Source organism: Cryptomeria japonica, chromosome 4 (genome assembly GCF_030272615.1).
Source record: "Cryptomeria japonica chromosome 4, Sugi_1.0, whole genome shotgun sequence".
NCBI lineage: Eukaryota > Viridiplantae > Streptophyta > Pinopsida > Cupressales > Cupressaceae > Cryptomeria > Cryptomeria japonica.
Window position 1 is genome coordinate 358,723,296 of NC_081408.1, and position 15,443 is coordinate 358,738,738.

The following is a 15,443-nucleotide window of genomic DNA, read 5'->3' on the forward strand; positions in this document are numbered from 1 at the left end:
ATTGGTTAACTAATTAGATAGTTATGTATCTATAACATTATATATATGATCCTTTAAATTGAAAGTGAAAGACTAAAAATCCATAACACTAAAAAAAATTAATTATTAGGGGAAGGGTACCACTAGCTGTTATAGCTAACTTTATGCACCCTAACTCATAAACAATAGAATGGATTTTTACAAAAAAAATTGATGTGTTTGTATGTGGCTTTAGTGTTAATAGCTATTGTTTTGGCTTTTGGGTAGCCACAATGGACGTCGTGGGATTCATTATGTACACAAGGGTCAAAAAGTGGTCATTTTGAGTTTACGTCCCACACAAATTACCTATTTCCTTATAAACTGTTTGCTTTACCACCACATAATTGGCCCAAATGAAGGAACACTTATGCACAAATACCCCAATAATCGTGCGCTATTAGTACCAATAAAGTTGTACAAATGATCTAAGTACTATAACAATGGATGAATATTAACTCACTAAATAATTTTTTAGTGGATTTTTAATTGACGTAATCTAATGAATGATAATTGAAACATTAACGATAATTGAACGCCTCATGACTAATAAAATCAACTACCAGCCCCTATCTCCTAATAAATTCAAAGTCCCCTAATTTACTCTCAAATTATTATTTACAGTCAAATATAGAACAAAAACTCTGTTTTGAATCTCTTTAGAGTCCAATATGCAAGATTGACGTTCATTCAACCTCTGTCCTAATGATTGAAGTCCACGAGCTGGCTGGTGCCGGCATATGATGCATTACGATGCTTGCCGGCTTTTATTTATATGCAAAAATTGATAGTCTTATTATTATTATTATTTAATGTATTCAATTGATAAATAATATTTAAAAATCTATGCTGAAAGTCTGCTAGAATATTGGACTGCCTTCTATACCAAGAAAATTAAGTGCTACCACATGATTCGAATACTGAAGTAATATTATTTAATGTATTCAATTGATAAATAATATTTAAAAATCTATGCTGAAAGTCTGCTAGAATATTGGACTGGCTTCTATATCAAGAAAATTAACTGCTACCACATGATTCGAATACTGAAGTAATATTATTTAATGTATTCAATTGATAAATAATATTTAAAAATCTATGCTGAAAGTCTGCTAGAATATTGGACTGCCTTCTATACCAAGAAAATTAACTGCTACCACATGATTCCAATACTGAAGTAATATTATTTAATGTATTCAATTGATAAATAATATTTAAAAATCTATGCTGAAAGTCTGCTAGAATATTGGACTGCCTTCTATACCAAGAAAATTAACTGCTACCACATGATTCCAATACTGAAGTAACATTATTTATAGATTGACAGGAATAGCTACTATTACTCTAATGAAAATGGCCAAATGGCATTAGATTACGTTTGATACTGCAATGATTCCTCCACCAGAATCTTTAGGTATCATTCAATTTTCAAATCGGAGACCTTGTGTGTCTAGAATCTAACTTAAACTGTGATCATCTATTCTCTTTTGTTGCTATTTGTCTGGACGTTGGATCATCCAAAACGTTGATAACAAAAAAAAATCTATATAATCTAATCTAAAGAAAGACAATTCAGTAGTAAAAGAGAAGAGAAAGAAGTTGGATATGGCTCATTTGCTTTGTTCTTCCTCTTCTCTTATTCACATACTCTGTCAGAAAACACCCATTTCAACTACATCTCTGGAATCTCGTTTTCCTCCTAAACGTCTGTTTTACAGGGCACCATCAAACGTACTGAATCAGCGTTTGCATGGCCTGAGAAATAAGTATGGATTGATCAATGGTTACCCACTTGAGCCCAAGCTTGGAGATTCATGTTTTCAGCCTTTGAGTTGTATTCATTCTTTTGAATCTAGATATAGATCATGGCTTCAGAACCAGTCCTCCACTGCTCTATTCTCTGCTTTGACAGAGACTGTGGTAAATGAAGGGGAGGAGGAGTCATGGATTGATTCATTCCTTCCAACATGGTTGGGGCCATATGCTCATTTGGCTCGCCTCGACAAGCCCATTGGATCCTGGCTGCTTGCTTGGCCTTTCATGTGGTAAGCTCATGTTTAATATAATTTTTTTTTTATTGTATTGTAGAAGATTTGAACATAATGTTATTTAATTATCTGCAACATGATCCGTGTCTTTAAATCGAATTCCTTCAACTTTTAATACTATAATTGTTTGCCCTATTTGTTTACTCTCCAAACCCATGTAAAAGCTTAACTTCATTAAAATCTTAGCCACTTATGGATATTTAGGCTGTTTCAATGTGTGGTTTTGCTGTACATTATGTAACTTGGTATGCTCAGCTCTGATATTTATGATGAAATGGTCTTTCAATCTATTTTTTATAAAAAAGTTTTGAGTTTTGATCTCAAAGAAACTTGAGTCTAGGTTGTTTCAATATGTGTGTTTGGTATACATTATGTAATTTGGTATGCTTAGGTGTGACATTCCTGATGGAATGGTGTTTCATTCTATTTTCTATATATTTTGTAAAAAAAAATTAAGTTTTGATCTCATAGAAAAATTGCGTCTAAAGTATATCTTATCAACCCATCTATTTTTAAGGGTTCGTGAAATATAAGTATTTGTAACACCTTAGCTAATTATGGCAGAACTCTAAAGGGCATGTTACATCATTAGAAATATAGTTTGATTGCACATATATGAGATACTTCATGAGAGTTGACCTTGCTTTAACTTGGTATGCCCAGGTGTGGCGTTTCTAATAGAATTGTGTTTCATTCATTTTTTTCTATATGTTTTATAAAAAAGTTGATTTTTGACCTCATATAAAGTTGTGTCTAAAGTATTTCTTAACAACCCATCCAATCTTAAGGGTTTGTGAAATATAAGTATTTGTAACACCCTATTTACTTATGACATAACTCTAGAGGGCACGCTTAGATATGATGGAATGGTGTTTCATTCAATTTTCTATATACTTCATAAAAACGTTTTTAGGTTTGATCTCATATAAAGTTGCACCTAAAGTATATCCTACCAACCCATCTACTCTTAAGAGTTTGTGAAATATAAATATTTGTAACACTTTAGCTAAATATGATATAACTCTAGAAGGCATGTTACATCATTAGAAATATAATTTGATTGCATATATATGAAATACTTCATTGGAGTTGACCTTGCCTTACACAAGGCAAATGCCTTCCTTTAGTTATTATATATTATGTATATATGTGATCACAAATATTACAAGTTGTACCATATTGTTAGGTTGTATATATTTTTTACGTGATGTAATATTAATGCATAGTTTGTGAGATAAGTTTCATATTTTTTTAGTTTATTAAGCATATCGGTATATTTTGTAGGATATATCTTCTCTATATTAATATATTTATCTATTTGTTAGATGATCATATGAAATTAATCTTTAAAGATATTTATATATTAAAATTATATCATATGATTAGTGTTATTATTTTATCTTTTATATTTTACAATGGATTATTGAAAAATATTTTATTGTCCTATATTGTTGTTTGTTTCTACTATTGTCCGCTTTACAATTTTGATCAATAAATGTTGTAGTTAAATTTGTTGTTTGGTTCCCTATATAATAGGAGACAACATGTTATTGGCCTTGCAAATTTGTTTTAGCTCTATGTGGGTGAACTTTGTGAACCTTTATAATTTATTTTCCAAATCTTTAGTGTCGTGAGCTAGAGTTATACTTTGACAATAGCGAGTCATATTTTATTTATTATTGTTTGTGCTCTTGTTGACATGCTTTGAATTTAATTCCGATTGCTAACGTTTTAAACTTTATAAACTAAGATCTATTAAACTTATAGTTTTTTTATTTCTCATTTACAAGATTATGCAAAACCTTGTGATCATCATCTAAACTTTATGAAATTTATTAGGTCCATTACATTGGCTGCACCATCTGGAAATCTACCCGATTTTAGAATAATGGCATTGATTGGAGTGGGATCTGTGTTTTGGAGAGGGGCAGGCTGCACAATTAATGACTTCTTTGATCGGGATATTGATGCAAAGGTTTGTCTTAGTCTTTTATATAGATTTGATAATAATGATGAAAATATGCTTGATTATGATTTTCTTCAAAATTTATGGTCTACTATAAAATACGTGCTAGTCATAATTAAATGATAGAATACTTTTTATAAATCATTTTGTGACACAAGCATGAATAATTATAAGGCAAAATAAAGATGTTCTTAAATAAATGAATATATCTATAGTTCCATAAAGAATGGTGCTTGGGCCACTTTTAAAATAAAACTATGATGATCAATGTGAGAACCCTTACCATCTTTGTATTACATAGACATGCCTAGTTTCAATTTATTTATATATGTAATGGAGATGGATTGATATTGTATCTAGTAGTGTATTGATAAACTATTAATATTATGTCCTTTGTTCTCCATGGGGCATGTAAATCTAGCCAAGAATATGTGTTGGTCTTACAATTAATGGTGCTACTTATAGACTAGCCATGATTCTCAATCATCATTAAATCTCTTATGACTACTAGAGAGTGGTTATAATTACATGGTGAAGAAATTTATCAAATATTAATTTTTTCTGTTAGATTCTCTTATTGTGTGGAAATTGTACTTAGATACAACTCTTCAAGTGCACTCTCTTTTTTCATTTAGATTGACTCTTTAATATTGATATTTTGATTCTAATTCTATATGAATGCTTATTTCATGTCAAGAATACATGTGTGAGTATGTTCTTAGAGAAATCATGTTAAAAATGCTTCACCTTTAGTTAAGTCTTAAAATATCTTCGTAGAGTCAAAAAATTTACTACTTCACATTTTCCTTGCAAGTGGTACACTTAGTTGTAGGACTCATTCAGACTATTCAATTAGACCTTTTATCCTCACCAATATTCCAAAATGTACCTTCCAATACACTTCAATATTTTTAGACTTCAATTGTAGTTTATTAATATTGAGATGTAATCTAATAAAAAAAGAGTCTTCATTAATCAAATTCATTATATAATGGCCAAATCTTGACTTGCATATCTTTCAATAAAAGAAATCTATTTTCATGATGTTATCATGTTTTCCCAATAAAATATTGGGAATATTTGATTAGAAAATATCTCACTTAATAATATAGATAGTCATCAATATTCTTTTGGTCTATTTAGTTTACTTCTTCTAATGCCTTCTTAGGGTGGAAGCATATTTATGTGTGATCCACTTGTGGAATAGGTGTAAAATTATGTTGTATGAAGTGAATTCTTTAGAGACTTCTAAACGAAGATGTATCTTTGACCAAAGTACCTTAATTTATTTGAAGGTATATTTGATTGAAGGTTCTACTATGTGATATACATCAATTTTTTTATTAAACTATCAATTCGAGTGTCCATTTAGATTGAAAAGTGGGACACATTATTGTGTTGTCAACCTCGTTGAGTATCCTCTATAAAATATTCTTCCATTGTTTAATGTAAACTATGTAATTCTTTTGTATTTGTTCTAAGTTCCTCTTTATGGTCTTGAAATATTTATTATTTCATCTACCCTTAGGACAACTTGATAATTCCGCTTTCTAAAGTGCTTGACACACAATGCAACACATCAAATTTAGAAAACAGGTAGGATTGTTACAATATTATGAGTCTTTATATCTATTTTGTTAGCATAATGCATCCTAGGTAACACACTTCTAAGCCACTCTGACTAATTCCTATCTAGCCACCCCTAAGGGTACTAAATCTACTCTCAACACTCCCCTCTCTGGTCATAACCTTTTTGTCATTGGTCTTTGTGACCTAAAACAATTTTCCACTCCTTCAAGCATGACAAAAAAAAAGGAAAACCACCCCCCTATTCAAGAAAGCCAAGAAAAACTAGGACCAACCTTGTATTGTGGAAATTAACAGTGATGGGGAGCAAAAATGGGTGGGTAACACTGATCCTCATAGATCCAATAGGCTAGCGGGAAGGTATATGGTTAAAGGTAAAGATGCCATGTAAATTGATGATGTTAGTGATGATCTTGAGGAGGTGGAGGAGACTAAGGACTCTAAGGATGATATCTATTTTAGAAAGACTACAGGTGACTACTTAGAGAGCACCATTTTGAAGTTGCTAGATCTAACTAAAATAGCCCACTTGTCGAAGGACGAGCACCTAGCTAGGAAGACTTACTAGGTTAAGGAGACTCATTCTTGTGCTAAAATTGATGCGACCACTACAGACCTAGCTTCCTTGAAAGTGAAGGACATTGATCTAGAGAAAAATATGGTGCATGTGTTTAGGTTCAAGATGAAGGTGATGCATAGCTTGGCCAACACTCTATGTTTGCTAAAGATGAAGGTTATTGAGAAGGATGCTAAAGATGAGGAAAATTTCAAAGATCTATTTAAATTTTTCACCAAGGATTGGGTAGTTTGTTTTTATAACCACCTTGTAGTTGTCTTTTTTGGTGTTTTGTTTAAGTATTTTAAAATTTGATACTTCTATACTCTTATATATCTAAGGTTTATAAGTACTTTTGATATTGTAAGCTTGGACTATTTGGTGTTGTTAATGGTTGTTAATGATGCCTTTCGGTTGCTTGTATACAAGGTCAGCACCATTGTTTTGTTACTTTTAAATACCAAAAACACACTCCTAAGCTATCATCTACTTTAGAAAAGTAGAATAAATCCAAATACAAGCTTGACTTTAAATGCAAGATCTTCCAAAAGTCAAAAATAAATTATGTCTAAAATACATAGGTTTGAGCTAATATTTGTAGTGTAGTAAATTGTATACCTTTACAGTATTACACTTTAATTGGTCCCCTACTTTGGTGTACACTTTATTTATTTGGCAAACAAATGCCTTGGTGACAGAAATGTAAAGAAAAATCCCTTCAAGGGAGACTTGTTCATTGCAGAAAACTTCTCAATGCTAACCCTACCAATATTAATCTATAAACTTCTATTGTTGTTGTTGAAGCTCAATTGTGCAAAATTGATGATTACAGAGGACAATGAGCTAAAGTTAGACCTAGGTTACATTGAATAAAAGAAGATAACAAGGGTACCAAATATTTTTTTAATTATCTCAATTATAAGCACAAAAAGAAAAAAAAATGGTGCTATAAAAGATGATTCATGTGCAGCGAGAAGGCAATTGAGAGCTAGATAAGTGTGCAAATCATGCCTTTGAGCTTCATGAAGGGGAAATAGAGATTAATATCCTCCAATGACATTGTCACTTATGTTAACAAATTTGAAATCTTTCTAGCTGTTGTGTTGGAAATGGACGAGGTGGCTAGTGTAATTGTCCAGCGTGGCGATTAGATACTAATGCAATGAGATTTGAGTTGTTATTAATGGTTGTCACTGAAGGTACACTATTGTTGGCTAGAGATCGAGTTGCAAAATATTCGTATCTTGGCAGGGTGATCCGATGGTACGTTTCCTCCTCGCATGTGTTTGTTGGATGGGGTGGCAGCCGACAACTCAGAAATTTGTACCATTCCAGAGAATGCTATGTTCTGAGCTGGTGTATTTCCCTTTGCCCATCCCCTGAAAAGGCAGGGGCATTAGGGGAGAGGACCCAGTAGCTGTGCACCCTAACTTCGTGCTTCTCAAAATCCTACGTGGAAATTTCAAATCACTCCGAATTTTTTACAGCAGCTTACTTGGCAAGTCCTCTGCTTATAACTAAGGTTTCAGGGCCACACCATCAAATATGATGCCACATTAGCATGCTTTTTGCCAAGGTGTCCAAAACAGCCCAAATAAAAAGTGAGACCAATAGGTGTGCAAAAAGGCCCCAATACTTGTGCAGCTAATGTGGCATCACATGATTGGTTACTTTTCACAACAAATGGTATATTTCATTCAATTATTGGTACTTATCATACAACTATTGGTACAATGTTGTACAAAAGTTGGACATTAAATCAGCAAGGTATTAAATCAACTTCTATCACAAGAATTGAAACATGCTCAGCTACTGGATCCTTTCCCCTAATAGAAACTAAATCAAGAAGATATTTGAACTCATTTTTGGCATGTTAAAGAAAGTATGAGTGATTATGCATTCATGTTTTTATGTGTTGGGAGAGCTTTAGTTTTTTTTCAACTGAGGCTTTGTTTCTAGGATATTCCATAGTGTTTGAAGCTCGAATTTCAGCTCTGAAGAAACTATATGCAAGGGTAATGGAGGCTAGTTTTTCGCTCCGAGCAGCAAGGCCGATGGTAGCATTTTGGGGCCCAATTTCTGATGAACGCCTTTCAAATGTGTTCAAAATTGTGGAGAGGGATTTCCTCACTTGAGTGAAGATCGTACTCGGTAATGAATATTTGAAGGCCAACTTTCGTTATAGGACCAAAGCCAACATTGCTTCCATTTTTCTGTCCTGGTGTCTGGAGTTAGACACAATAGAGATGGTGTAATGGATATTTAGTAACTGTGTCTATGAGGAATGGTGTGGGGACTTGGAGAGTTTATTGGGGGATGTCAAGGCATGGCAAAGGATTTGTATGCTCGGGGGTTGAATGGTTGCAGGTTAGTGAGTTTACCCCTCCACTGCAATCTTATTTCATATGGAGCGCCAACTGCAATAAGGAAGTGAAGAGAGCCATGACACAAATTGGCATGAATGGAGTGAAAGAGTTCTTGAAGGCTATTGAAGCATAGAGCATTCGAGAGGAGTTGTTAAAATGGGGGCTATATGTGAGGTAGTCGGTTGCAAGGAAGGCTTCTTCCTCTTCAAAGAACAAAAAAGGCAGACTGAGGGAATCGACGAAGAAGAGAAAGGTGCGGATGCTACGCATTGGTGGACCATCAAACCATAGGGAGGATGCAAATGCTACGGTCTCTCCAAATGGTCAAGAGACACCCTCAAATGATAAAGGCAAGGCCATCATGGTCTGTTAGTCTTCATACTTTGTTTTGTAAAGAAGTGATATGGTTTGGTCATTTTATTTTTTATTTTTGTCTAGTCTGGAAGTCATTTTCATAGAAAGTTTTTGGATTGTTGTATAAGGATGGTGTATAGGAGGTTTTATCTTTTCGCTGCTATTTTGCTAAAGACTATGTAACCAAATCTTATTATTAATAAAATGACCCATTTATCAAATCAGAAAAAAAATCTCTTTTTAATCAATCATAGGTGTTGTGGAGATGGTAACACCAACATGGGGTTTGACTTAAGAAAGCCCCTCTACATCCTAACCATTCTTCCCCATTTTTGTGTGTGGAGATTTAGATTTGGCAATGCAAAGTGTTATAGGAGTACATAGCATAAAGTGATAGATAGTCCTAGATTTCAACTAGGTGAAACCTCTAGACTAAGAAACCCAACACACATGTCCAAGTGTTTTCAAGTAAATTTCAAAGAGGCAAAGCTATGGGACCTCCTGATGACAAATTTTCGCTTGTTTGCAAAGACACCCTCAAACTAGGGCACTCAACACAATGGTCTAACTTTTTTAGGCTCTATTTGGAGTTATAGGTTCCTTCTTTGTGTACTCTTAATAGATATAGCTTATTGTCTTCCAAGTTTTCTATTATTGTATTTGTTATTGCAGAAAATCATCATGCTCCTATCTTTAAACCTAGATCTTAAACACACGCTTCACAATCTCAAACCCATTATAGCAAAGGAACATAAATCCAAGTGTTTAGCTCTCCTATTAGGGTTGGAGTTGAACCTATTTGTGTTCCAAGATTATTTAATGAATATTTGAGATCTTAGATTGCATCCATATGCATAGGATCTCATTTCCATGCATATCATTTTGGTGAACCCAATGTGCTTCATAACTTTTGATTTGAATTTACAAATCTAATTTGTGTAGATTTAATTGGTTTATGCTCGCAACCATTTTTGAAATTCATTACTTATGTACTTTCTTTCCACGCATTAGTTAAACTTTCTATTGCATATATGGCATATTTTATAAAGGCAAACTTGCTTTATTGAATATCTCATTGTTTGCTCAAATTAGAACTTATTATTACAATGAAGGTGTTTCATTCATGTGATAGTGGTTTAGCTACCCTTATCTCACTTTATCCATCTCTCAAAAACCTTTCTACCCATGAGGACATTTTGATGTAAGAGGTTGATATGGTTAGTATTTCCTTTAATGCTACTTTACCTTCGAGTTCTACCAATACTCTACCTTATAGAAATGAGGCTTTGATAAACAATATTGTCACTCTCCAAAAGCTTCTCGTAGTCATGACAATATTTTCTCGCAAGAAGAAGATATCATTAATAATTCCCCCAATCATCTCTTTCTTGGAAATGAAGCATTGAGGAAGGATGTTGATTCTTCTACCAAAACTTTACCCACTTTTGAGGATAATTTGATGCAAGAAGAGGATATTGTTAGCAATTCTCTTAATGATTTATATTTTAGAGATGAAGCATTGAGAAATGATGGTGAGTGTTCTCTTAATGTTTACCTCCAACATAAGCATATTTCGATGAAAGAGGAATATTCTCTAGACATTGACAACCCAAATTTTAACACATTCATGAATAAAGATTCATATTCCTCTCCTACAGATTATTCTAATCACCAAGATATCTTTAATACAAAAATATGTTATCAATTTCCTTAATAAAAGGTCACCTAACATTACATTAATTAGAGATGGAGATGAAAACTCTTCCTCCCATCCAAACAACCCAATGAAAAAGGACTCTCTTACATATTAAATGGGCATTAATAATGCTAATGAAGATGTGAATCATCCTACAAGGATCAATCATTATTCATCTATCATTATTTTTAATGCTTCAAAATATGTTTATACAACCTATTTTAATGATGTTTATGATGAAAGTCATTTCCCATTAGAGTTGCACACATATTACAATGATGGTTTTAACATGATTTCTAAACAAGGATATAATGGACATGGTTTTGGACATATAGAACAAGGAATTAAGGTTCCTATAGATTTCACACCTCATTACCATAGAGAATGCATATGATTACCTACTTCTCCTTTTTCCCCCATCTCTTCCTTCATTTCCTGTAAAACCTCTTCCAGCTACTCTCCATTTCCCAATGAAATAGAGATTGACTAAACTACAAAGAAACTTTGCACTTAATCTTAAGAGGACATATTTCTACGTGACTATTATTATTTTTAATTCGAGAAAGATACACAAAAAATGCAATAACATGCATATATTATGAAATAGATAAAAAATAATTGATAAATTATCAACCCTGAAGAAATCCTCTTAGAAAAGAACCTAGCAACAAAAGATCTAGTCTCAATAGATTATTAAATAATCACCAATATAGTGGTTATATTATGATAATAGTGAATGTCTTCTCTATCATAATCATCAACTATCTATAGAGAAATTTTGATAACATAGTCATTTGAAAATACTAGGGATATCATAATCTCTATTCTTGGAATCCAACATATAACTAAACCCAAAGATAGAACTATAAGTGGTTTCTAAATTCATGTGTTAAATCAATGGGCAAGTAGTTTAGACACCCTAATAATACACAAAATTTAATGCCTCTACAAAGAATAATAAAATTACAAATCAAATTTCAAACACCATCTCCTCCAAAGATAGAACTATAAGTGATTTCTAAATTCATGTGTTAAATTGATGGACAAGTAGTTTAGATGCCCTAATAATACACAAAATTTAATGCCTCTACAGAGAATAATAAAATTACAAATCAAATTTCAAACACCATCTCCTCCTCCACCAATATAGAGTGTGTCATTTTAGACTAATTAATTTCTTTGAAAAATACTCATGATTACCAAAATCATTAGATATTTTCTTTAGCACTCTCATAATCCACAACTAATTGCCCCTTAATTCTCTAAATAAAAAACTAGCTATCAAATCATATATTATGATTTCAATGGTGTATAATACCTAGCACAATTCTAATTCTCTATGTCCTCTTTTTTGCATAAATATTATTTAAATGATCATGCTAGCCAACTTTACTAACATGCCTAATCTATTTTGGATCACTCTTCTAGTGCAATATATTTTCATGTTAGCCTCCCTCTTTGTTGATACAAAGTGCACTCTTCTAATTCTGTATGTCTTCATACATTGTGTGAAAACTTTGCATGAATACTTTGATACTTTTGTGGACATATACTATTTAGTGTTTCATCCTTAGATAAAAATTTGAAAGTCTCATAGGGTTCCATAAAGACAACTATCATCATTGTGTATAGGGAGGAAATTTGTTTAACTTATTATTTATTTGTAGTTAACAAAAACATTTTTCATATTTGATCAAAAAATTAAGAGTTTATAATTGAGGGTATTGTTTTAAAATAAAATTGAAGCTAAAGTATGTAACATAATTCTCATTTTTGGAAGGAAATATTTTATAAGGTCTTATTTCAATATTATCATTTATGGAAAATGAATTGTCTTATAATTAATCTTGAACTAAATTTTATTATTGTAGGTACAACGGACCAAATCTCGACCACTCGCATGTGGTATGGTAACACCCTTCCAAGCACTATGCTTTCTAGGCTTCCAATTTCTTTTGGGATTTGGGATATTGCGAGAATTAAATAATTACAGGTGAGTTTCTTGAAGATTTTTTGTTTTTGATATAAAATTTAATATGTTATTCTTCAAGTTATTTTTTAGAGAATAAAATTCCAATTGTAATACTTATGAAGAGCTATAAGTAATTTATACCAAAAAAAATTATTTTTAATTTTCTAAGATAAATGGAACTAACAAGCTCTATTTTTACTAAAGGAAATTGGATGAATAGTTACTCTTCAAATCAAAAGAAGTCTCCATTTATGTGGAGACAACTATCAACTAGAGTGTCATAGAATTTGTTTTCCGAATTTATAAATTCTTCTTTATAAAAATTATTTTAAGACTTTTGAAATCAGTTTATTTTCATGCAACAAATTATACATGTATGTGGTTTGTGAATCTCAAATTATAAACCATTCAAAATATTCAAGTAAAAACAAATGAAAAGAATTTTCATTTGATTTTTTGTAAATGCTTATTTTGAACCACTAAATAAATACATAAGAAACATGTTTTATACTCATTGAATCTCTTTTCTTTGTTTATTTTCAATGAAAAGAAGAAAAGTAAATTTTGAAGGAATAAAGAAAAAGTGCTTGATACCTAAATTCTATCATAATAGTAAAAAATATAAAAAATAGGCTCCATAGGGCAAGAACATTTGAATATACAACAAGGTCATAAAGTTCAAAAGTGGCAATTAGATAACAGACTTGTAAACTAAAACAATCGTAAAGAGGATAAAATAAACCATTAACTTGAAGTAGAAGATCTATAAGACAAGGTGGCATAAGACTACAACTTGTCCAGTTGAGTGTGACTTTGTTGTAGGAGATGGTGAAATCTAGTGTAGAATGCAACCAAGAGGAAATCGAGTATGTGAAATGTATGCCAAATTTGGTTAAAAAATATCAAGGCAAATGCCAAGTTATGTTTATTAAGAGCTACTTATAGGTGTTGAAGATACACACAAGCCCATGGTCCTTTTTTTTTAGCTCCTTGAAAAGAGTAGTCATGAAAAAATTGAGATGCCAAGAGCCAAAAGAGTGATTTTTTTCCTATAAGAAGTCCATTGCATTGGATAGGAAATGGGACAATACTTCAAAGTAAAGTAGTGTAAAGTGTAGAGCATATCTTAAAGTACTAAAGTTTAACATGAGAGATGTATGTAATCAAATATGTTGAGGATTAAAGGGTCTCATTTCTAAATAGGTTGGAATATGATTATTTTTGGAATATGTGATTGTTTTTAGAATTAATCAAAGGGACAAGAGTGAGAGAGAATAGAGAGATTAGTAAGGAATGTGGAGGAAAAAAATAAGTGAAATGGTGTGAGGATGAAAAGATCAGCATGGAATGATTAGAAAGGGAAGTTGAGCACCATATTGGAACTCATACAAAGTTTACAATATAGATGTATCATCATGAATGATCAATTGGTGATGCACTATACTAAAATATGGTAAACATTAAAAGTTTTGGATTTGATTCATGAATAAATTAATGTAATATATTTTATTATTATCTTTTCTATAGTAATGTATTTGTTTATAAATTTTAAAATATTTTAATATTGGTTAAAATTTTTGGAGGATATAATTGAGTTTCTAATTTGGGAAAGATTGATTTAAAATTGTACAATTATAATAATTTAGTTTTCTTCAATATGGGTTCTTACAAAATTCTCTTTTCTAGTAAAAAAAAATGGCTAGTATTATAGCTTTGGATTCTACCTTATCGTTTTTGATACTTAGAATTTTAGTTGCAATTTCTATTATCATTTTTTCTTTTCGACTTTCTTATTAGGTATCCAATGGTAGATATCATTAGATTACCCTTTGAAGCGTAATTAAAGTTTATCTTCACCATATATTATGGTGGGGGATTCCATTTTATGCTAATTATTTGTTTGGTCTTCACACTTTCTTAAGAAGTAAGTGGGAAGGAGGGGTTGATTTGATTCCACTATTTGAACTTTGTATGTATGTTTTTTTTTATGTTCGTTTGTTAGGATGTGTTGTTAATTTAAAATAGGAAATCCTTTATGTTTATGAATTGTTTTATGGAGATTCTATTTATTCTTTCAAGCTAACATTCTAAGCGAGGGAGAGAGAAATTTGTCAAATGTAGCAAAATATGGAATCATGAAAAAAATTATTCGAATAGAGGAAGCGATACTTTAGAGATTTTTAAAAGAACCATTATAGTTTAGTTTAACATAAAACCGGTGCTAATATCTATTGGAAAACAAGTAGTTCAAAAGTGAATTGTATCTTTAATGTCAAATCTAAATTAGATGCAATTGAAATTTGAGGATAAGTCCATTTTTCTAACTTCTTACTTGATAGAATTCTATAATTAAGGTGATCCAAGAGGCACTACCCAATTTTGGTAGGTAGAATTTGTTCTAACATAACTTTGAGGGCCAAATATTCCTAAAGATGTTGAAAGAAAGAGACTAACAATTGATTTTGATAGAATATTAGTCTATTTTCAAAGGCATCCAAGATAATTATTTTGATTTTTGGTGTACAAAATTACTTTTCTCAAATTCTTGAAATAAGGTTATTTTGTTAATAAATATTGTACAGTTATGAAGATTTCCCTATTTTATATTTTTAAGAAGAGGATTATTGGTGAGCTCAAAATAGCCTTTTATTTTATCTCACTAGACTTGTATAAGGAACACTTTGGCATCTTATTAACCTTCAAATTTATTTAGAGTGGTGAGACTATTCCAAGAATCTTCCTACAACATGACCTTTTCACCATTGTGGTTTATCCATGAGAGGTGAGGATGAATGTCATCTTTTCAATTAACTGTGAAGTTCTACAATTTAGATTTGGTAGGGAGATCTTCCAAAGTAAATATCCTTTCTCTATCCATAT

At 31.6% G+C, this 15,443-nt stretch overlaps 1 protein-coding gene across 1 annotated transcript in view; it reads left to right on the top strand.

The window, feature by feature from the left end:
• The first annotated feature begins 1,623 nt into the window (after window positions 1-1,623).
• Window positions 1,624-15,443, top strand: part of LOC131040971 (4-hydroxybenzoate polyprenyltransferase, mitochondrial-like) — a 74,945-nt gene continuing 61,125 nt past the window's right edge. The window contains exons 1-3 of the mRNA XM_057973941.2: window positions 1,624-2,063; window positions 3,906-4,041; window positions 12,463-12,584. Of these exons, the coding sequence (XP_057829924.2) occupies window positions 1,624-2,063; window positions 3,906-4,041; window positions 12,463-12,584 (698 nt within the window). The remainder of the gene's footprint in view (window positions 2,064-3,905; window positions 4,042-12,462; window positions 12,585-15,443) is intronic.